Genomic DNA, 21455 nt, shown 5'->3' with positions numbered 1-21455 from the left:
GCCAAATATTGTGCTTTTTACACCACTACTTTTGTCCGATAGCTTCTCCTCCTCACAGGACGGCCACGCTGCAAACATAGGATGATCTTATAGAAAATGATGCATTGCTGTAGATTAAAGCAGCCTCTGGTAAAATGCAGCAAACACATTAATCTTTCGCTTTTGAGACTTACATAGTTTTGCTTCAGTAAAGTGGATTATTATTATTATTATTAATATTATTATATTTTATATTCTAAATATTTTTGTTAAAACCTCTAAAGTTACCCTGAAAATTAAAATTGACAGAGGGTAGCTAGAAGTAAACGGTGAGCTGATTTCTTCTTCGTCTTCGTCTTCTGTCAGACACAAACGATCTTCGGCAGGCACGGGGCGTCACCTTCTATGTGACGTTAACGCGTCGTCCTCCGCCACGCACGAGCCTCCCCGCGATCTAGACACTCGTGCTGCTTTTTTAAAGACGAATACCTGAAATAACATGATCACGTGATCAAACGCGAGAGCTCGAGACGGAACATCTGACTAGAGGGAACAGAGAAAGCGAGGACAAACAGAGCCAACGCGCTTTTCAGCACCACGGACAGCTCGGGGGGAGGGGTGGGGTGGGGTGGGGGGCTTTATTTGAATGGTGCGTTCAAAAACAGCTGTGAAATAGGACACTTCATTTCAAGGAGGTGAAGTCCATTTCAGCAGTTAAAACTTGTGTCCAGGTTACATTTATTTACTTATCTCTGTGTGTGTAAAGTTCTCTCACACCGAATAACACATGCACTAACACATACATGTAATACAGACATACATAAACATATATAATCAATATCAAGTGGTCTCATTTAGTCCAACTGCATGATGACATCGTGGCTTCTGTCCTCTGCAACTCTGTGAGGCGCTGCAACGTGAAGAAGACGCACAAAAAAGAAAGAAGAGAAGAAGAGCAATGAGCAAATTAGACAAAAATAGAAAGTATGAGCACGCAAACTGACCCGAACATGGACAAATGCAGCTCTCACCTCTTCTGTTGTCTCTGTATATGAGACCTAGTATGATGGTGGACAGCAGGTAAGGAGATGCTACGACGACATGATATAACAGCCTGGAGAGGGACATCACAGGAGCTTCATGAGCAGCAGGAGCATCTGGACCTGCTGGATCTGAAACTGGAAGGAGATTATTGAGGTTTATTTCACTGTTTGAAATGACATCTATACGTGTATTCAGTAGAACCTCAGATTTGACTTTCAGCCTCTTGATTTTTTTACAGAGTGGAATCAGACATCAAGCTGAGATTTGCAAACCAGAAGCAGGCATAGGGCTGTGGACGCCTGACGAAAGGGAGGAAACAATGGACATCGTGGACAAACATTGCTATATCTTTCACAACTGAGTGGCTTGTTGAATTGTATTTTTTTAGCGAGCATTTCTGTGGTCCACAGTAGGAAAATAAAGCAGGTGTTTGCTGGCAGATGAAAGTTATGATCTCACCTCTGACGGCCAGCCAGCTGTCCGGTGACCGTCCGGCTCCAGAGACGTTACACATGTAGAGTCCTTCATCAGAGGCAAAAACGCTGTGGATGGTCATGATCCCTGCAGAGCTGCTGCTGATGAGGAGGCCATCTTTGTAGAAATCTGCTGTGAGGCTGGAGGAGGAAGTCCCGCTGGTTGTGCAGTGCAGAGTGACGGCGTCCCCCTCCATCACAGGATGGACAGGACTCTCCAGGATCACCGAGCCTCCTGAGAGACGGACAGGCAGAAAGACAGTTTGAGTGAACGGTGCTGCTGTTTGTCCGCTGATTCGTGCATTTGACAAAACTGTAAACCAGCTAAAAATCCCAAAGTGTCCAGCCTCTCAGTCGGCTGGATGGAGCTGTTTTCATCCATGAAACCCACCGGTCACAGTGATGTTAGCGGCGGTGCTGCAGCCCCCTGCTGCAGACTCACACCAGTACATTCCAGTGTCCGATGGGTAAAGGGCATCAATGAACCAGCGGGATTTGTGATTTCCATCCCTGAATGTGGAGCACTCTTTGTTCGTGTGCTTGGACGTGTTCTTCTTAAGCCTCCACTCTGAAGAGGTCCCCTGCTGCCCACAGCTCAGAGAGACAGACTCGTACTGGAAGAACTGGGATCTGTTGGGAAGGACTCTCAGAGCGGCTGCAACACACAAACAGATGGTGGCTGTTACGGCAGCAGCCAGCATCCAATGAGACTGACCCTTTTCAGAGGTTTTGTATGTACGCCAAGTGTGGTTCCCTGATTGGTCCCAAATGCCCAACCCACTTCCTGACTAGCATTCTGGAGATCCTGATTGGAGAGGTGCCTGGTTCAGCTTTCCAAACCAAGAGATCCATTTGTGGGAAAAGTTGCAGAGTCTGCGGCCATGCTAGCAGCTCTGTGAGGCTGCACTTTGCCTTAGCCAAATGCTAACAACAGCTTGCTAACATGCTCACAATGGCAATGCTAACATGCTTATTTTTAGTAAAGTTTGCGGTGTCCACCATCTTAGTTTAGCATGTTAGCCTGCTAGCATTTGCTTATCAGCCTGTAACACAAGCTATAGCTGAGGATAACGGGAGTTTTAACAAATTCAAACTTTGACCTGATGATGTGTTGAAGTGATTCCAATCCATCCTGAGGGGAACATGAATGTCACTACAAAATCTCATGGCAATCCAGCAAATAGACCAAGTGGCGGACTGACCATCAAACTGACCAACACTTGGATCCATGTGTACCATTTTAAAGCAACAATTTGACATTTTGGGAAATACGCACATTTGCTTTTTTTTTTCTTTTTTTTTTGCAGAGAGTTAGGTGAGATTATTGACACCACTCTCATGTCTGTATGCTAAATGCATGTTTCTGATGAGTCAATGTGAAGCTCACTGACAGTGACAGCCGTCGCCATCTTGGTAAACTGTAAACTCCTGGTGGATCCAAAAAGGGGAAAGAGGTGGAGCATCGGTAGAGCAGACTGATTGAAGCCTGGTTGCTGAAACCTAGCTGTCACTCAAAGCGTCCATGCTCATAATCATGCAGCCCTAATAATTGTCATGAATGAGAGAATTATGTATAGAGACCAAAACCATTTTTTGTACCAGGCTGTAAACGTTTATTAAATAAATAAATGTTTATTTCTGTGGTGAAGTTGGGCATTTTAATGTGGGGGTCTGACACCTTTCAAGCAACAGCAGTTTTCATCACTTCCTCGTTGGCTTCATTTTTCAGAGTTGTGGTTTCTGTTTGGTCTGCAGCAGAATTTGATTGACAGCTGTCACACTGGCCTGAACGAATTCCACGAAGCGAAGAAAAAAAAATTGCTTGCTTGAACCGAACCAAACAAGATCTATAATGCAGGGCTTTAATGAATTGTGACTCTGTCGGCTTTCCGTACATTCCTGCCAAAAAATCCATCAGTCTAAAGTTATATGCACGAGTATGTAATCCTAAGCGTTTTGAGGCTTTTCACTGGCCTTCATTATCAGTCCATACCTGTAACAGAGATGTGCACAGTCTGGCTTTGTTCTCCTGAACTGGACTCACACCAGTAGACTCCAGTATCTGAGGGGTACAATGCGCTAATGGTGCAGGTGGAGCCGATCAGGATTCCCCAGCTGTGCGGGCAGGACTCATTTTTTCTGCTGGTTCTGTTCCTCTTCACCCGACCACGTCCGGCTGAGACCTCGCAGCTCAGAGAGACGTCTTCATACTGAAAGAACTGAGATCTGCTCGGAGTAATTCGCATAAAGACTGGAGATAAAACATAAAGACACGTCAGCAATCTTCTGCAATCTCGATAAAAGTCATCATTCTCCCTTTCAAGATCTCCACGTGAAGAGCAGAAATGCAACCAGGTGAGACGTGAATCATATCTGCACATGAAGAACTCATTACCTTCATTTTTGGCATCAGATAAGACAAGTGTATAAAAAACACCTGAAAAACAGCAGAGAGCAGAAGAAGAGATGATTCAGGGTTTTCTTCAATATCAACGAGGCTTTCTGTGAGACAGACTGTAAGTCAAAGCACAGACGGACAGATGGAGAGACAGACGGACGGACAGATGGACAGACAGACAGACAGACAGACAGACAGACAGACAGACAGACAGACAGACAGACAGACAGACAGACGGACAGATGGACAGACAGACAGACAGACAGACAGACAGACAGACAGGCAGACAGAGAGACAGACGGACGGACGGACGGACGGACGGACGGACGGACAGACAGACAGACAGACAGACAGACAGACAGACAGACAGACAGACAGACAGACAGAGACATAGTTACTCACAGAGGCTGAGCTGTAACACAGAGACCTTCATCCTGCCTCGCTGCTGATGAGAACACGACTGACCTGCTCGAGTGCTACTCACCACATCCTCTGTGTAGGAGTGCAAACAGTCCACCTTGAGGCGTGAGCTTCTGCTTCCTGTTTCTGTAATTCAGTTTACAACGCAGCAACTCATCCTACCAGCTTCTCGCTTTGTGAAGCCAAAGCATCACTGACTGAAAGTTAGGTCAGTCCTGCAAGATGATGTAGCACAGACGTTCCACCTGCTGCACAGCAATGAGAAAAGCCACCAGAAATCTGTTTATTGCTCCACTAAGAGGAGCTCGTGACCCTCACGGTGGCGTCTCCGGACAAACTGTCTTCTTGGCCTCGTCTGCATTTAAAACACATGTACAGCTGAGGTGGTTTCTCTGTGTGGGGGAGAGTAATGCTTTTTGTAATGTGTTTTCTGACAACGGTGATGAAAACTGAGCAGCAAATTCAGAGTTTGACGTCTTTAATTAAACTCACTGACAGTTTTTCTTATTCTGGACTCGTCTGTTGGATTGTTGAGGTGAAATGTGCAAAGACGGATTCCTGGGACTTGCTGTTGCACGTTGCTGCTGGTAACTTATCAGATGTAACAATAAGCCTTTCACTTTTAGAGTTTAGCGTTTTTCTTTAATTCTGTGCTGGAATCTGTTTTTATTTTCTTCGAATGGCTGTATTATTACTTCTTAACCATACAGCTCTGCAGACATGAGTGTTGTGCTGTCTGTGTGTTATCTCATGTTTCATGTGTCAACCACAGCCTTCTTTGTGGTACATCTTTGTCATAACTATGCTGCAAGTGTCCTGGAAAGACTTTGAAAAACTGGCCCAACCTGCTCCACTGTAATTTCTTGCATGCAAGCCTGATATCTCGACAGTCCTGAATCATTTTAGACATCTTGGCAGACAGACAGACTCCCTGGAGGCAGATATGCTACAATCTCAGTGGTTGGTTTAAACCTCAGTGGATGGACCACTGAGTTGGCAAAGCAGAAAAAGCTTAAAGCCAGTCGACCTCCACTGGAGTCCATAGAAACTGACATTAAACCAAGCTGGCCACAGCTTCTGTTAAACGTTTTGCCTTTGAAATCTACAAGGAGTGAGGGTTTCACACTCATTTTAGCTAAACACACTTTTTAGCATTTAGCATGCATGTCAGATTCCACCACATCAGCTTTTTCTTTGTTCGCCAGATCAGTTACTCAACTTCAAATCATCCAGAAGAATTTTGGCATTGAAACAAGGGAAGTGATTCACATACCTTAGAAAGCACAGCTTCGATAACCTGCTCCTGCAACGCTGACACACCTGATAATCTGCAAATCACTGACAGACACTGCAGCCACATGATGGGCTGATGAAATACAACAAGAGATGTGTCAATGGGAGGATATTCCCAGAGGTGGAAGTGGTGAGAGTTGGTGGTTCATTACTTGTGATTACTCTGTTTTCACAGCAGACAGAAGCAGGATGTCGGCGACGGCAGCATGTGCTCTGGCTGAATTCCTCTTCTTCACAAACGTCCTCTCTGCTATCAAAGGTAAGCACGAGTGATTGCGTATTTATCCTTCCGATTTTCTGCTCCTTTTCTGCCCTTTTTACAAATAGAAAATCATATGTTTTATAATAGAAGTTCATCCGAGCGGTTTGTTGTGCTGGATGTACAGTATGAGTCACTCAGGAGAACTTCAGGGGATTTTTTGTATTTAGATCGCTCTAATGTTGGCTTGGCCACATCCATTATAGGAATATTTGACGGATTTTCTACAAATCTGCATTCTGTCCTCCACCTTTGACCTATAAGCATCTATAAAACCTTTTAGCTTTAGGGAATGGTTCAAGAGAAACCTTTCAAACTGTGCCTGCTGCCCTGTGTTTCCTCTACAGCACATGGAGTTTATAAGTGTTGTGCTGGTTTGGTCCTTCAAAACCAGCAAACCTCAGTTACCAGAAGTGATAGTACTGTCTCTGGTGTAACCGGCATAACTATTTCAATTTATTATATGGGCTGTGCAAACATATGCAGGATTCAAAGGCTGAATCCCATTTCACCCCTTGGCCCTCCCCCTTGGCCCTACCCCTCCGTTTTGCGCGTTCACGTGGAGGGGTAGGGGTGTCCCAATTCCCATTATGACGGAGGGGTAGGGGGAAGTGGTAGGGCTAGGTACCCCTCCAAACGGAGGGGTACGACAGATTTCTCAAAATGCCTCACAAGACCGGTATTTTCTCCATGAACGAAGTTTTAAAATGTAGGAAAACCACTTTATTGTCTATTTTAACGTTGTTTCAATGTGTAGTGGTCATTTTCCTCGTAAAAAAAAAACCCGAAAAAAATGGATAGTAGTCAAGGCTTCAGTTACGTGTTACCGTTGCCAGCCTGAATGCCACTAGCGGTGCTCTGTGGGCAGCCTGATAATCTGCAGTGATAACGTTATCAATAATAACTTTGGCAACCTCGCTGCTGGTATTCAGTTACATTGACAGCGTTATGGGATACAACATGCAGGAATGTCATACACAAATCGAATGTGACGGTAGCATTAGCTTGTCGCATCTGCCTACGTAAGAGGCAGCGGCGACTACTGATGACGTACGCGATTGTCGAAGGGGTGTCCCAATTCGGAGGGGTTGACTTTCGGCCCTACCCCTTGGCACTCCGTTTCAAGGGGCAAGGGACAAGGGGTAGGGCTAAGGGGTAGGGGTAGAAAAGAGAAATGGGATTCACCCTAAGTGTTGAAGAGATCATGTAAATTCACCACAAGCTTAAGCTTTGACACTAGTCTGTAAATGTGTTCAAGTGAATCAGAAGTTGAGTAAGTTTGGATATTTTACACAAATAGAAGTATCAATTGTACGTTCACGCTTCCTCTTTTGGCAGGAAGGTGAACTGAGTCATGAGTCTTTTCTGGAATGCCTCCCCTCAAAAGCTGAAAAAGGTCACTCCCCAACACAATAACTTTGATCAATCACTAACGATGAGTAATAAAAAGGATCCAAGTTGAAATACTAACTTGCTAGAATACAGCTATGGCAGCATTAATCCCTTTAACCTTGAGAACAGCTGATGTTGAGGAAATGACTGTTCACTTATTCATGCACTCTTTCCAGGTGAGCCTCAGTTAATTGGATCACTGGAGCCAGTTGTAGGATTGGTGGGCGAGGATGTCATCCTGCCATGCCGCCTACGACCTGCAGAGAGTGTCACTGAGAAGACGGTAGAGTGGACAAGATCGGACCTGAACCCTAGTTATGTCCATGTCTTCCGTGAAGGGCGGTTGTTGTTCGATGAGCAAAACGCATCCTTCCAACAAAGGACGAGTTTGTTCCAACAGGACCTCGAGAACGGCAATATGTCTCCAAAACTGAGACGCCTTCAGCTCTCTGATAAAGGGACATACAAGTGCAGAGTGGTTCCAGCAGAGTCGGAAACTTCCATCCAAGTCGAACTTGGTAAGCCAGAATCAGAATGTCTCTACAGTTTCTCTGCTAGAAAGGTGTTTGATTAGATCAACAAATTATGACACAGTGCTTCCAAAGTGCTTCCAAAGGCAACTGGACTTGCTTGTGGTTCTAGAAGACCAAAAGGCTCCTTCAGTTCTAACTGGCTGATTGGAAGTCTCAGGCACAGATCCTCTTGCAGGAACATAGCTCTGCCCAGCGTCATGTGAGTCGTTAGGGTCACATGAGTCAAGGTGTTGATAGGTCCTGCAAGAGGATGAACAGCTGAGACTTCAAATCAGCCAGTTCGAACTGAAGAAGCCTTTTGGATGAGATGCGAAACACCTTCTAGAACTACAGGCAAGTCCAGTTGCCTTTGGAAGCACTTAGAAGAACCATGCCCTGGATGAATGAGAATCATCACATATTACATAATTTTCTAATTGGTTTCTCTTCCTCAGTCATTGGTGCTGTTTCTGAGCCAGAAATCTCTCCTGAGAGCACTGAAGACACAAAACTAGTTCTTAAGTGTGATGCTAAGAACTGGTACCCAAAGCCTGAGATGGAGTGGAGGGACGGGGAGGGACAAAGCATCAACCCTCGTGACTACAGCCACACAGAGCATGATGGACTCTACTCTGTGTACAGCAGAATCATAGTGGAGATGGCCGCCAACGACAGTTACACCTGTGCAGTTCAGCAGCAGGACACCAGGCAGTCCAGGGAGAAAAATTATACTATACCCTGCAAGTTTTCTTTCATTTATTTCATGATTAGACTCATGATAGAAGCTCTGAACACTGAATGCCCTCAGCTGGATTTTATCAAGAAATTCCAGTTTGCCACTCCCCCAAAACCACAAAGGATTGTCTTTGCATTTCTGTCCATGTATGAGTTAATGGAAAGAGTCAGATTTAGAGGCAAAGGTGTATTTTTGAACTCTGGACTGAGCCAAGCTAGCTGTTGACCCCTGCTACCAGCGTTTATGCTAAGCTAGGCTAAGCTCATCCTGACTCCAGCTCCATGCACACAGACATGTTTAATGTTCATCGTTAAACATAAGTTACTATTAATCATTTTTTGCAGTGTTTAATTTAAAATGGGCAAAACCGATTCACATCCCAGTGTAAGATATAAACTGCTCTAACTGGATTAATGAGCAAGTTTCCACACATCCACCTAATCAGCCTCTGGATTTTTCAGATATCTACAAGGAAGTTGTTTCACTGAAAAAGTCGAAGTCTGCAGTGATTGGATTGCTCGCAGTGTTCGGGATGGTTATTCTCGCTCTGTTATTAAGCATTCTGATGTACATACGAGGTGAGTCATTTAGCTGTATGACAGGTTTTAACAGTGTGCTTAAAGCATCTGTCCATATTGAAAATGCCTCTTTCTTCCCGTCTCTAAAGCATCACCTGGAGAGACATTTCAGCAGACAGAGACTACCAGCATGGGTAATTAACATCTTTTAACTGTATCTGTCCTACGTCAGTGTGCTTGCCTGCTTACTACAGTATATTACACTTAGACTAATATGATACCCCACAAATACTGGATTTCAGATGAGATTGATGGTCTGGAGCTGCAACAGCTGCAGAGCGACATCAACAACCTTCAGGAGCAAGTGTCACGTCTGCAGGAAAGGATGCAGCATTTGGAAATGGACGTCAGTCGTCTTAAACAAAAGGCTGAAGAGTGCCGGAGAGAAAATCAGGAATGACTGTGGTCACATTACTGAAGGTCGGAGGTCAAACTCGCCCAGTAAACAGACACTCGCTTTGCTGTGGTCCAGATGAATTCAGGGAGGATGTTCTTTGGTCCAGACTGGAACGCCTCAACGAGCTTCGGATGGATTGACCTTCAGTACAGATGTTCATGTTGACCTACAGACTGTGGTGACCCTTCAGCGCCTCCATGAGGCATTTCCACATCTACAGAAAGAGAACATCTTTGACATGCTCTGTGTTCATTCCTTCAGATTGCTAGTGTCACTTGTACAACACTAGAGAGAGCCAGAGACCAGGAAACAGCAGCAGATGCTCACAGAGTCCAGGATGTAAATCAGTCACTTTAAGAGAACTTGAATCAGATTATCTACTACTAAGAGGTAAACTCAAACATCTGGCAACATCAGGCTGAGGTCAGCTGATGGTTGATGTTGACTGAAACAGAAGAGCTGTGAAAGTTATGTTCATCTGATCCAATGAGGTCAGATTATAATCTCTCTGCAGAGCTTCACGCTGAACTGTAACGCAAAGAGGAAGCAGACACTGAAGGCAACACAGAGGTTTGATAATGGGATTTATTTGAGTTGTACCCACTTTATTCATTTAACAGAGGCTTTTTTTATGTAACATACTTTGGGAATAGTGCAAAAATGTGTATAAATCTTCATATATAACATAAATAAATTCTAATAAAATAAAACAGAATGTGTTTGAGAACGTTATTCATTGAGCACAACATGAGGTAAAACTGAGAAAAAGATCTGAGTTGCATCAGATATTTTGATCTTCAAGATCAAAGAAAAACACTTAAATTGACACAATTTGTCCAGTAAAAGAACAATGTAACACTTGCATATATGAAGTAAACTCTGGTGTGGGAAAGGTGCCTTGCTCAAAGGGACTTCCAGTTGATGTTAAGAGAGTGGAGAGCACCTAAACTGAACAATGTCTCCCTTATAAAGAGAATTCAACTCTGAACATGTCAGCCAACCACAGCTTGACTTTGTGTTTTACCTGAGTACACCTTCAGTGTGGCCTCAAGTTCAGTCAATGTGGGAAATAAAAAGTCAATCAGGCTGCACCATAAAAACTGAATATACAACTGTAGACTGCAGGTAAGACTTCAGAAACATCTACAGTGGTTGCTAGGAAACATCTGTCCAATCAAGAGCAACCAACTGTGTAAACAGGAAGTCACTAGCATGACAAGCTAGCATCATTTTCAAAAGTTACAGCTTTAGAGGTACAAAATGTTTATGTCCATATATCCTTTGTAAATAATAATAATAGTACTTTACCTGCATACATGAAGAACTACAGTACATTTCAGAGCAAGTAGTAAGCCAGTAGTAATTCTGATCATGCTTAGCTAGCTAACTTATTTGCTCATTTATTCAAATGATATTGGCATGTTTTGTAAATTGAGGTATGTTTTGTTATTTTTGCGTGCCGAGGCAAAGTTTAGCTTATGTCGCTAACAGACTCTGACGTGTAGCCTACTACAGTGAGCAAGCCTAAAAAAAAGTGCATTTGCAAATTATATATTTCCTTTGGTCACTCACACAATGGTCCTTTGGGGAGATGAGGACGAGTACGAGTCCAAGGAAGAGCAAAAGGTTTGGGTTCAAAGAGTTCAGCGACTTTCTCTAAACAGACAAAAGTGTGAAGGACCCTGCTCATCACGAGCTGAGAGACGCTGCTTTTAAAGCTGTCTTTTTCCAAGACGGTCAGATTCCAGATCAGCCTGTTTGATGCAGCCACGTCAAAGAGCTTCAGGTGAGCTGTGGATGAGGAAAACACAAAGAACAGCACGTTAGCTCACACCTCAAACTCACCACGCCAGTCATCAGCGGGGGTCAAAGTTCATGCTCAAATCAGACTTACAGTCTATGTTCTCACGGTAATCTGGATCCATCATGGGATCTCAGTCCTGTTGATGCAGGTGGTCGCTTGTGGCTGCGATGGAACGTTCTCGTCCCCGTTAACATCAACTACCGACGTGTCCTTGAGCAAGGAACTTAGGCTGGAAGTGGTTTGCACAGGGCGTCATCATACTTCAGAGGCTGGAGGGACAGTTAACAGAAGTTTCATAATCAGTGCGCTGTCTCTCAAAAAGAGGCCGGTATGAAGCTACGAGAGGCTGAGTTTGCGTCTTACTCACGTTGTGTCGTTTCCAGTTGTGTCGCAGTAAAAATACGATGATTGATAAGACAAAGAGGAAAGCTGGAATCAGTAAGACCAGATGTGAGCGACCACCTGACGTGGGGACGAGCAAACAGAGAGAATGATCACAAACAGAAGTATATCAGACGTTAAAATTGTCCATGTTAAGACTTTTTCTCTCCTCCTCAGCGAGCTGGACTGTTTCCTCACCTTTAACATTCGTCTCCTTTCTTGGATCTGGAGTTTGGAGGTTTTCGGGATGCAGTGTCGTTCCTGTTGTCCACGTTTTAACAGAGTTTGTTTCTGGAACGACAGAAAATTGGCAACGATTCACAACACAGTCATTAAAACCAAACAGTCATGAAGCATCTAGAGAAATGTACTCACCAACAACAAGTTCCACTATTGACTCCTTCACTTGGCTTTGTAACTTTGGGACGTGGCATTTGTATCTGCCTCCATCTGCCAGCGTCACATTCGTGATCTTGAGTGATATGTTTCCGTATTTCAGCTGGTCTGGAAACAGTTCTGTCCTCCCGACGTACGCTTGCATCTGCATGTCGGAGATGTCGTCCCAGCTCCTGCGAAGGTGCACGTACTCGACCCGACTGAGGCGATCGGAGGGGTCGGGCTTGAGATCGGGCTTGGACCACTCGACTGTCGTCTCCTCCATGTTTAATGGGGGCTCCAGGTGGCATGGCAGGATGACATCATCACCCACAACAGCAATGATTGGCTGGAATGCCCCAACGACACGAGGCTGACCTGGAAAATGAAGGGAGAGTTTTTAACCCTGAAAACAATAGCAGCAATATTATATCAACTATTATTTTACTTCTAACCAACTTTCCTGGAAATTCACATCAGATTCCAGAACCAACCGCCCGAGGCCGACGGCAAAAACTGACAAATGTTTGGGTTTGGGGGGGCGATCAGCTAATTTCAACTACAGGCCCACATAAAACGATGGTGTTGGACACGTGTCCACCACAGCTCAGTCCCCATCCTCAAATCTGGAAGTGAAAACACTGAAGACCGATACCGCGAGCAGGTGGTCCAACGAGTCAGTAAACTCATGTAAAACACAAGAACAGGACAGCCCCCTCCCTGAAACCCACGTCTCAGGAGAGTCCACACCATCACTGACTTATTCAAATGTCTGGACTGACACATCTACTGTTCGCTCAAATCGATACAGACCAAAAAAACCCAGAAGAGAGGGTGTCCCCTAAGGCAGCTCAACTAAAACGAAGTGTCCTCCATCAGTGGACGGCACGCTGTGGTGAAAGCTTGTGAGAAGAGGAGCAGAATCAGTTCTTCACTTCTTTCCGTGTCCTTTCAATTTTTGTTTTTTTTACAGCGAGCTGCCATCCCGCGAGCCGGCGGGAAGTTTGCTTACAGCGTATCCTGGCAACGCACGTGACGAGGCATTAGCATGGAAGCTAACGGAGACCCCGTTAAGATGACGCGCAGGCTAGTTTGGTACAACCGGCGTGATGTTTTAACAAAGACCGACTTTAAAGTTAGGACCAGGTTTACGTAAGACAACAGAGCGGGTTCATTTAGTCCACCTTTACCGCCAGCTGCTTGTCACGTTAAGTTATGTAACGGCACTGAAGTACCGGGTAGACACATCTGTCAGTGTGGTTAAAACGTTAAAGAACGACTGACTTCGCCTCTCGTTGCGGGTTATGGACGATGAGAACTATCAGAACATGTCTGGACACAGTTTCCTTCACTGACGTAAGACAACGGTGAACATCTGGACTAAATAAACAGATGAAGCACTAACTGGCGAATATAATTGAAATAAAGTGATCTTACCTTCATTGAACGTACCGGCCACCGTACTCCAAGTTAATGTCCAGAGTGGAAAAATCACACCGAGCACGAAGTCCCACACGTGAACCATAAAGCCAACCGTCCGTCCGGCAGAGACCTGCCGTCTGCTGGGAGCTCGCGACTGCTGCTGGAACTCGTGTCACCCATAGTTTATGGCCAACAGACGGAGCATGCGTCATGGTGACGTCAATATTCATGTGACAGGCATGACTCATGCATGTTCCAACACGCCCTGGAGAATTCGAGGTATTTCCTTCACAGGCTTCCGTATTTCTCAGTGTCTGTTTAAATAAAACTTTATTTATTAGAGGTGTAACGCGTTTTACTTAACACATCACCTTCTCTTAATCTCCATTTTAATTACTTTGAAATCTCAGACGTACCTGGAAAATGACTCCCTAATAATGTGGATTTACTTCGAACTAATTATCAGCTAAAAATAGTTCCTACATTATACTTTTTACAAACCAAAACATGATTTAATTGAATATCATTATAAATAATTATCACTGTTAAGGTATCAGCAGCTGGTTTTTCACTCAAATTACAAATTGAAACACTTCAGTAACAAAAAACAAAACAAAACACAAAAACCAAAACAATCAAACAAAAAACCCCCAAGAAATTTCCTTGTGGTGAAACAAAAACTTTTTTCATGAATAAAACTTTTGTAGATGTCATTTCTGATTGTATAATTGTAGGATGGAGCTTTACTGTCTGTTTGTCTGTTTGTTTCTTTTTATCTGTCGAAGCATCACATCCTGAATTCCCGAGGAGACTCCTGATAAACTCCACAAGCTGTCATTTAAAATGACACTGAAGGTGGAAAGTTCTGGTATTTCATGTGTCAAAGCACAGAAAAAAAATCTGCTTTGTCATTATTGATAAGCTGATAAACATCTGACTCAGCGCTGACTCAGCTGAACTTTGGCATCCGAAAATCACACATTTTCTGAGTCTGTTGTGATGCAGATTTAAATAGTTGCGTTACTAAGATGAAATAATAAAAAAAGGCCAGGATCACAAAGGTCAGCCATTGGAGGCGTGAAAGATGAAGCGATTACAGCAGGAAACTGTGGCCTCCGTAACTAACATCCTGATCTTAGAGATGACACAGTTTGTACCTGCAGCCGAGCAGCATGGACGTAACGACACTGTGCGCCGTCATTGGTGAGTACTGAAGGAGTTTTAGCTCTGAAACATAAGCTGCAGCCGTGTTTCTGAGTCGTGTTCATGTTCTCATCCGCCTCCTGAAAACTCTGACACACAGGATTCAGATGGTGCATTTTTAGACATGATCTCAGACGATAAAAGATGAAGATTATTCACACATTAGTATTACTCTGGAACCAAGTTACAAATGTATTTTACAACAAATGATTTAAAAAAAAAAAAAAACAGTTTAATTCAATACTTAAAAGACTTCTGGCACATGAACTGCTGGTGTCTGTCCAGTTTGATCTGAGTGTTCGTGTGAGACGAGGACGGACGCTGGAAGCAGTTTTCCGTGCAGAAGGACAAATAAATCAAAATTTAACTGAGCTGTTCTTGTTCTTGATGCACCAGGAATCACCAGAAATGATCTTATGCAACCCGGGCAGTTACTGCCCACACTGCAATACTTCGTTGTGTTAAACACAGGTCATCTTAGCTCTCATTACGGCCCACATGAACACTCTGTCACCTTCTCTTCTCGGCCGTATGAGCTGCAGCTTTATTTTTACACATGTCACTTTCTCTTGCTGTGGTTCACACTGGCAGCAGCTTCTTCTTCTGTGTGTTTGCTCTTGTTTGCTTGTGACGCTGTGCAGCTGCAGATGTTGATTTCACCTTAAAGCTTCATCTTCTCACTTTGTGTTCACGGCTTAATGCAAACTGAACTCATCTCAGCAGGTAAAGTGCTACCCACTCATGATTTTCAAGGTTCACTTTATCAAACGAAATCAACTTGTTTTCTACAGTGAAGAGAATTCTACCACAACAATGAATTTGTTGATGAACACGTTGTTTAAAGTTGAATAATCCTCCTCTGTGCCCGCTGGTGCATGTTAAACATTTAAAAAACCCAGAGCCTCAGTGAGGGACAAAGTAAGCTACAGGTGCAAACCCAGTGTTTAAGCTAACCTTTGCTAATGCTATTGCTAATTAGCAAGCACATTCCTGGCACTGAATTAGAAGACAGAAAAATGTTTTATACAAGAGAAAAAGAAAAAATATAAACTTAAAAAAATCGTGTGTAAAGGCTGAAAAAAAGGCCCTGCAATCGGCTGGCGACCGGTTCAGGGTGTACCCCGCCTCTCGCCCATTGTAGCTGGGATAGGCTCCAGCCCCCCGCAACCCCGAAAGGGATAGGCGGTATAGATAATGGATGGATGGATGGAGGCTGAAAAAAAAATGTCACAAAACTAACCTGTTGTAATGTAACGAAGCTCAGTAAATCGACTATTTTAACGTAACTCGGCTAAAACGAGTGTTAAGAACAGGCTGATTGAAGCTTCTGATCTTTCACTGAATACAATGCACAGTGAGTACTTTCCCGTTTGCTCTGTTTGTGCGTTGCAGCCGCTCTGAGAGTCCTTCCCAACAGATCCCAGTTCTTCCAGTACGAGTCTGTCTCTCTGAGCTGTGGGCAGCAGGGGACCTCTTCAGACTGGAGGCTTAAGAAGAACACGTCCAAGCACACGAACAAAGAGTGCTCCACATTCAGGGATGGAGCAGACAAATCCCGCTGCCTCATCGAGCCCCTCTACCCACTGGACACTGGAGTGTACTGGTGTGAGTCTGCAGCAGGGGGGTGCAGCGACGCCGCTAACATCACTGTGACCGGTGGGTTTCATGGATGAAAACAGCTCCATACAGCTGTCCATCACACACACATACATGACACTGATGCATGATCTGTCTGTCAGGAGGCTCGGTGATCCTGGAGAGTCCTGTCCATCCTGTGATGGAGGGGGACGCCGTCACTCTGCGCTGCACAACCAGCAGGACTTCCTCCTCCAACCTCACAGCAGATTTCTACAAAGATGGCCTCCTCATCGGCAGCAGCTCTGCGGGGATCATGACCATCCACAGCGTCTCTGCCTCTGATGAAGGACTCTACATGTGTAACGTCTCTGAAGCAGGACGGTCACCGGACAGCTGGCTGGCCGTCAGAGGTGAGAGGAACCAGAAGCACAAAGCCTGCCCGCCGTGCACACTGAGCTTGTTGTTTTGCGACATTGAGGCCAAGCTGTGGTGTTTCTGTTTTGAAGCAGGGCGTCCTCCTCCGCCCAACTCCTCCCTCAGACACATTCTGCTTCCTGTGGTGGTCGCATGCCTCTCTCTGGTCTTGCTCATGCTGCTGTGCCTCTGGAGGAGCCACAAAGGTCAGCCTGCTTTCACATCGAGACACTGACATTTTGCAAACTGCTGCTTCAGTGCAGAGAATGTGCCGACTGTGGAAGTTCGCTCTTGAAACGGCGGCATGAATAAATCAGTCGTCCGTGAAGCTGCACTTTTCTGTCATGTTCGGCTGTAGTTTGAGTCGTTTCAGCGACGGCAGAGCGAAACTTGGATCTAAAGACCTGAATGTGCCGACATGCAGGGTTCAGTCTGTTGAGGTCATCGGGTCCATCCAGACCTGGCAGCGTCTCCACTGAAACGTTAAAGCTAAAACAAACAGACTCTGAGCTCTGTCGGGCCTGGCTCTTCATTTCAAACAGAGCAGAACAAGCTTTTGTATTTTACGACGTCACTGCGGAATAACGGTCGTCAAACATGTTTCAGCATGTCAGAACGTGTTAACCAAACTTGAAAGGGAAGCGTGCCGTGTTGAATACAGGTCAGAGGCCGACAGAGACACTCACCTTTAACGAGCAGCCGATTAACATGCTTATCAGTAACATGTTGGCTCTTTATTAATAAAGCACTTACTGCTGTCTTTTTCTGGGGGTTAGGTTATTAATTAAGTAATTAGGAGGTTACTGAGGTAGTTGTAGAATATGATCATGCAGAAAAAGATTAATACATCCTTTATAATGACCACTCACTGAAAAGTATTATACTGAAATGATAGTGTTTAAAGAATGTACTAAGTGCAATTTGTGTTATTTTTGTCACCTTCAGGTATGCTTGAGTGTGCTCAATTAGTCCTTGAGTACCATTTGAGAAATACTTGAGTATACTTGAAGTGTTGCTGAATAACTTTTTCTAAACTTTAAGTGTACCGAAGTACACAAAATCAGGGTTCATCAGAATTCAAAACACACTTGCAGAACAGTTGTATTATAATGCGAATCTGTTGGAAATATACTGAAATATACTTGAAATGAAGTGAAAATAAAGTACACTTTAATTAAACATGCTAACAGTGTGTTACAAAGCATCTGAAAATGATGAAATGTGACTATTAAAAGAATTTGTAATCTAGAACACTTCTTAAAAGTAAAATTTATAATAGACTTACAACGAAGTACACTTTTTAAAATACCACTTCAAGTACTGCAGAATTGGTTCCTTTTTACTACATCTAAGCAGAACTTGTTGACATCTATTTAAAAGTACACTTTTTAAAAGTATTTGTCAAACATACTTCAAATCAAACCCAAATAGTCAAAGTGTACTGTGTACTTCAAGTATCTTTCTAATGCACTAAAGGATACTCCTCTCTGACCCGGGTGATGAGTTAACGAGGCGTTTTTTCGTCCTTGTGTTGTTCGTGGACTTCATGAGCTCAGCAGAAAAGGCTTTAATGAGACAGCTCTGACGGACAGAAGTGAAGCTATCTGACTGCTTTCCGTTCAGCCAGTTGACGGCCACAGATTAAAAGGCTTTTATACGCAGAGACGCGGCCTGATGCTGCTCCTCACAGCTGGAATCAGAAGCACACTCTCACCGTTGGCATCTTCTAAGCACACATACACACTGCAGCGTTTCTGCTCTGTCACACTGAATGTGTGGATTTGATGTGTGTGTCACGGGGACGTGTTGTGTTGCAGGTAAAGTCGACCCCGACATCTCGTACACTGACGTCATCATCACACAGGAAGTGCAGCCGCAGAGGGTCAGAGGTAAAGCAGCAGCTCGCTCAAACACGCTGTGACAGACCTCCATCCCAAAATCGCCACCAGCAGCTGAGTGACAGACGTGCAAAGAGAAGGGAGATCTGTCAAACTCACACCTCTGCCTCTCAGCTGCTCACACTGAACCATTTCTGCTGTTACATAAAGCCTCTCTGGGCCATGTGTGTTTGTTTTCAACAAACACACATGGAGACAGAAGTCCCGCCCCCTTGCCCTTCTCTTATTGGTCCTCACATAGTTACAGTAACCACAGCAGCTCTCGCAGCTCCACCTGAAACTGTGAGTCATTGAATTACTATTGGGCCACTGACACACTTTCTATTTTTACTGCTGACGAGCTGCAGACGGGGTGTGAGCCTTGGATACCGAGCAAACACAGGCTGGACGATTAGATGGAAGATAAAAAGAAAACAAAGCAAGAATCCTTCTCTTGGCTGTAAAATCTGCATGTGTTCAGTTGTGCTGAGCAGAGTGGTGTTTCTGTTATTTTGTCCACCCGTCCTCGTGCTTCATGGTGTGTTTGTGTCCTTCCTCCGCAGACGTGGAAGCTTCGCTGACCTTCTACTCAACAGTGAAACCAGGGAACACCTGACAGAAACGCCTCCGCTGATGTGTAAATATTCAGATTTTGTGGATGAAGCACATGAAGTGTTCCAGCTGCTGTTTGGGACACAGAAGAGATTAAAGTGTATTTTCCTCTGCAGCGTGGCTGGAAATGATCTGTGACTCACCTGAGCGTCTTCTCAACGCTCAGGATTTCCATCAGCTGAGCCTGAGCTCCTAAACCCAAAGGTCTTAGCGGTCCACAGAAAGTCCTGACTCTCACTTTCAGGGTCTAAATATAATGAAACAGAGCGTTCAGTTCCCCCACTGGCTAATAAAAAGCCCTGAAGCAGAAATAGATCTTGTGAGACTCTGTGAAACCTGTTCACTGTCCTGGACTGGGTTCAGCGCTTTCTGTACAGATATTCAAATTTCATGTTTTCACAGCTGTAGTTTGGTGAATGCAAACTGATCTTTGCCTGAATAAACAGATGAAATGAAGTCAATCAAGATTGAAATCAGGAAGTATTTCATACATTAAACTTTCTGAAAGGTGTTTAGGACGGTCACACCATACCAGCTTCCTCATGTGGAAAACAGTGAAAAAGTCAGCGATGAATTCTTCTAAACAACACGACAGCCTGAAGTTTGTATCGGTGTGTGACGCTCAGACCATAAAAACTCCACGTGGAGCTCAAATATTTGTGTACTTTTTATTGCTGGGGAAACCTTCCTCGTTCTACACGTCACCTCAAGTCACCACAGGGAATCCCTTCCTGTTAGCTCTGACTAAACACACTCTAAACACACATTAAGCACAGATTAAACACTGAATAAACTGACTAAACACTGATTAAACACTGAATAAACACAGATTAAACACTGAATAAACACAGCTTAAAGTCTGGATAAACACTCATTTGAGGGTTTATTGGCTAAAAGATGAATAACACACAGGTATAATGTATAAAATGAAACTCGGCTGAGTAATTTTGGATACATGCAGGTTATGTAAAACCATTGTATCAGCAACATTTCATTGACTATTTCCACTTGTACTTAGGACCTGCTTCATCATCCAAATGCTGTTCAGATAACATGTTATATATAATGCAATCATCTGAAACACGACCTTGCCACCAGACTGATAACAGACGCTCATTGCTGCCCTAAAACTCACTGGAAAGTCCCCAGAAACTGTGACTCATTGTCCAGTTTGCTGCTGATGCAATAAACAGAAAGTGAACCCTGCTGTAATCTCCACTTATACTTCCTCGGAGTTTCTGTTGCAGCATCTGGTTTGTTTCTTGAACTGAAACAGGATGAGTTCAGGTGTTTGTGTCTATCTGGGTATCTTAAACCGTGCCGGCAGCACTTTGGTCCAGACTGAAATGGCGTTCCTGACACTCCCAGCAGCTCAGCTGCACTTTGTATTTAGTAGCAATGTTAGCATGCTAACACACTGAGGATAGACAGTGAACATGGTAAACATCATACCAGCTAAACAACAGCATGTTGGCGTTAACACCACCGTGTCTTTACCGGACAGAGCTGCTAGCATGGCCGGAGGCTCTAGTGTTAATGAAATATGAAGCTATCAGAAGCTGTGGAGACATGCTTGGAAGCTCTCACCCAAGTCTGTGTGGGTTTCCTCTGGGGAGCCTGGTTTCCTCCCATAGGACCTCCAGGCACAACCGGTGTATGTCTTTAGTTTATAATTAGCTTTCATTTGTTTGTGGTAACACATTAGCACAGATGTTCTTGGTAAAATAAAAAAAACCCAATGTTGCTGGGGGACATGAGGACCCACCTCACCCTGCTGAAAAATCCAGTAGAATACCATTAAAAAAAACAATAGGAACCATTAGGTTTCTAATGGTCTAATGGAAATCGGAACCCCATCAGGAACCATTAGAAGAAACCATTAGGAACCTACTGGTCCCATTAGAATTCAATACCATTAGAGAGCTACTGGTTCCATTAGGAGCTAAAACTATTAGAAAAACATACTGAGAAACCTACTTAAAAACAATTAGAAACCTACTGCTGCAACAGAAATGATAGCAGAGTCCTAACACTGGGCCCAGAGACACGTCTGTGTATCCTGCACAAGGACCCACTAGAAATCACAGATGCGATCGCCAAAGAAGGCTATAACATCTGTGTTCCGCCATCACATTAGGAACCATTAGAGACCACTACAACCTGTAGTGACCACTAGACCACTGTACAGTGACCATTAGACTGGTATAGAAACGCCTGTAGGAACCATTAAGACTCCTGTAGGAACCATTAGTAGGAACCAGTTAATGTCCTGTAGATTTGTGTAGGGGATAATAGAATCCCATTGGAA

At 44.2% G+C, this 21455-nt stretch overlaps 3 protein-coding genes across 5 annotated transcripts; 1 reads left to right on the top strand and 2 right to left on the bottom strand.

Annotated features, from left to right (window-relative positions):
* Positions 1 to 833: 833 nt before the first annotated feature.
* Positions 834 to 4401, bottom strand: LOC139351745 (Fc receptor-like protein 5). Its single transcript, XM_070993750.1, has 6 exons — positions 4297 to 4401; positions 3892 to 3933; positions 1888 to 2151; positions 1483 to 1731; positions 1011 to 1142; positions 834 to 889 (listed from the first exon to the last, which is right to left on the bottom strand). The coding sequence occupies exons 1-6, from the start codon at positions 4325 to 4327 to the stop codon at positions 834 to 836; spliced, it is 774 nt and encodes a 257-aa protein (XP_070849851.1). The 5' UTR covers positions 4328 to 4401.
* Positions 4402 to 9888: 5487 nt separating this feature from the next.
* On the bottom strand, positions 9889 to 13654 carry LOC139351147 (myelin-oligodendrocyte glycoprotein-like). Of its 3 annotated transcripts, XR_011603561.1 has the most exons (6): positions 13479 to 13654; positions 12042 to 12419; positions 11865 to 11957; positions 11653 to 11747; positions 11376 to 11554; positions 9889 to 11272 (listed from the first exon to the last, which is right to left on the bottom strand). XR_011603561.1 is itself a non-coding variant. In XM_070992883.1 (5 exons), exons 1-5 carry the CDS (start codon positions 13564 to 13566, stop codon positions 11510 to 11512), a joined length of 699 nt encoding a protein of 232 aa, XP_070848984.1. In that variant the 5' UTR covers positions 13567 to 13616; the 3' UTR covers positions 11210 to 11509. The 3 variants fall into 3 exon arrangements, 2 of the variants coding, with proteins under 2 accessions (XP_070848984.1, XP_070848983.1); XM_070992883.1 differs by having other exon boundaries at positions 11210 to 11554; positions 13479 to 13616; XM_070992882.1 differs by lacking the exon at positions 9889 to 11272 and having other exon boundaries at positions 11428 to 11747; positions 13479 to 13600.
* A 981-nt stretch (positions 13655 to 14635) lies between these two features.
* On the top strand, positions 14636 to 19151 carry LOC139351662 (uncharacterized). Its single transcript, XM_070993649.1, has 6 exons — positions 14636 to 14666; positions 16059 to 16322; positions 16406 to 16654; positions 16751 to 16864; positions 18476 to 18547; positions 19099 to 19151. The coding sequence occupies exons 1-6, from the start codon at positions 14636 to 14638 to the stop codon at positions 19149 to 19151; spliced, it is 783 nt and encodes a 260-aa protein (XP_070849750.1).
* Positions 19152 to 21455: the final 2304 nt, after the last annotated feature.

Source organism: Chaetodon trifascialis, chromosome 23 (assembly GCF_039877785.1).
Source record: "Chaetodon trifascialis isolate fChaTrf1 chromosome 23, fChaTrf1.hap1, whole genome shotgun sequence".
NCBI lineage: Eukaryota > Metazoa > Chordata > Actinopteri > Chaetodontiformes > Chaetodontidae > Chaetodon > Chaetodon trifascialis.
Note: the sequence above shows the minus strand (reverse complement) of the source record. Positions and strands in the feature narration are given on the sequence as shown.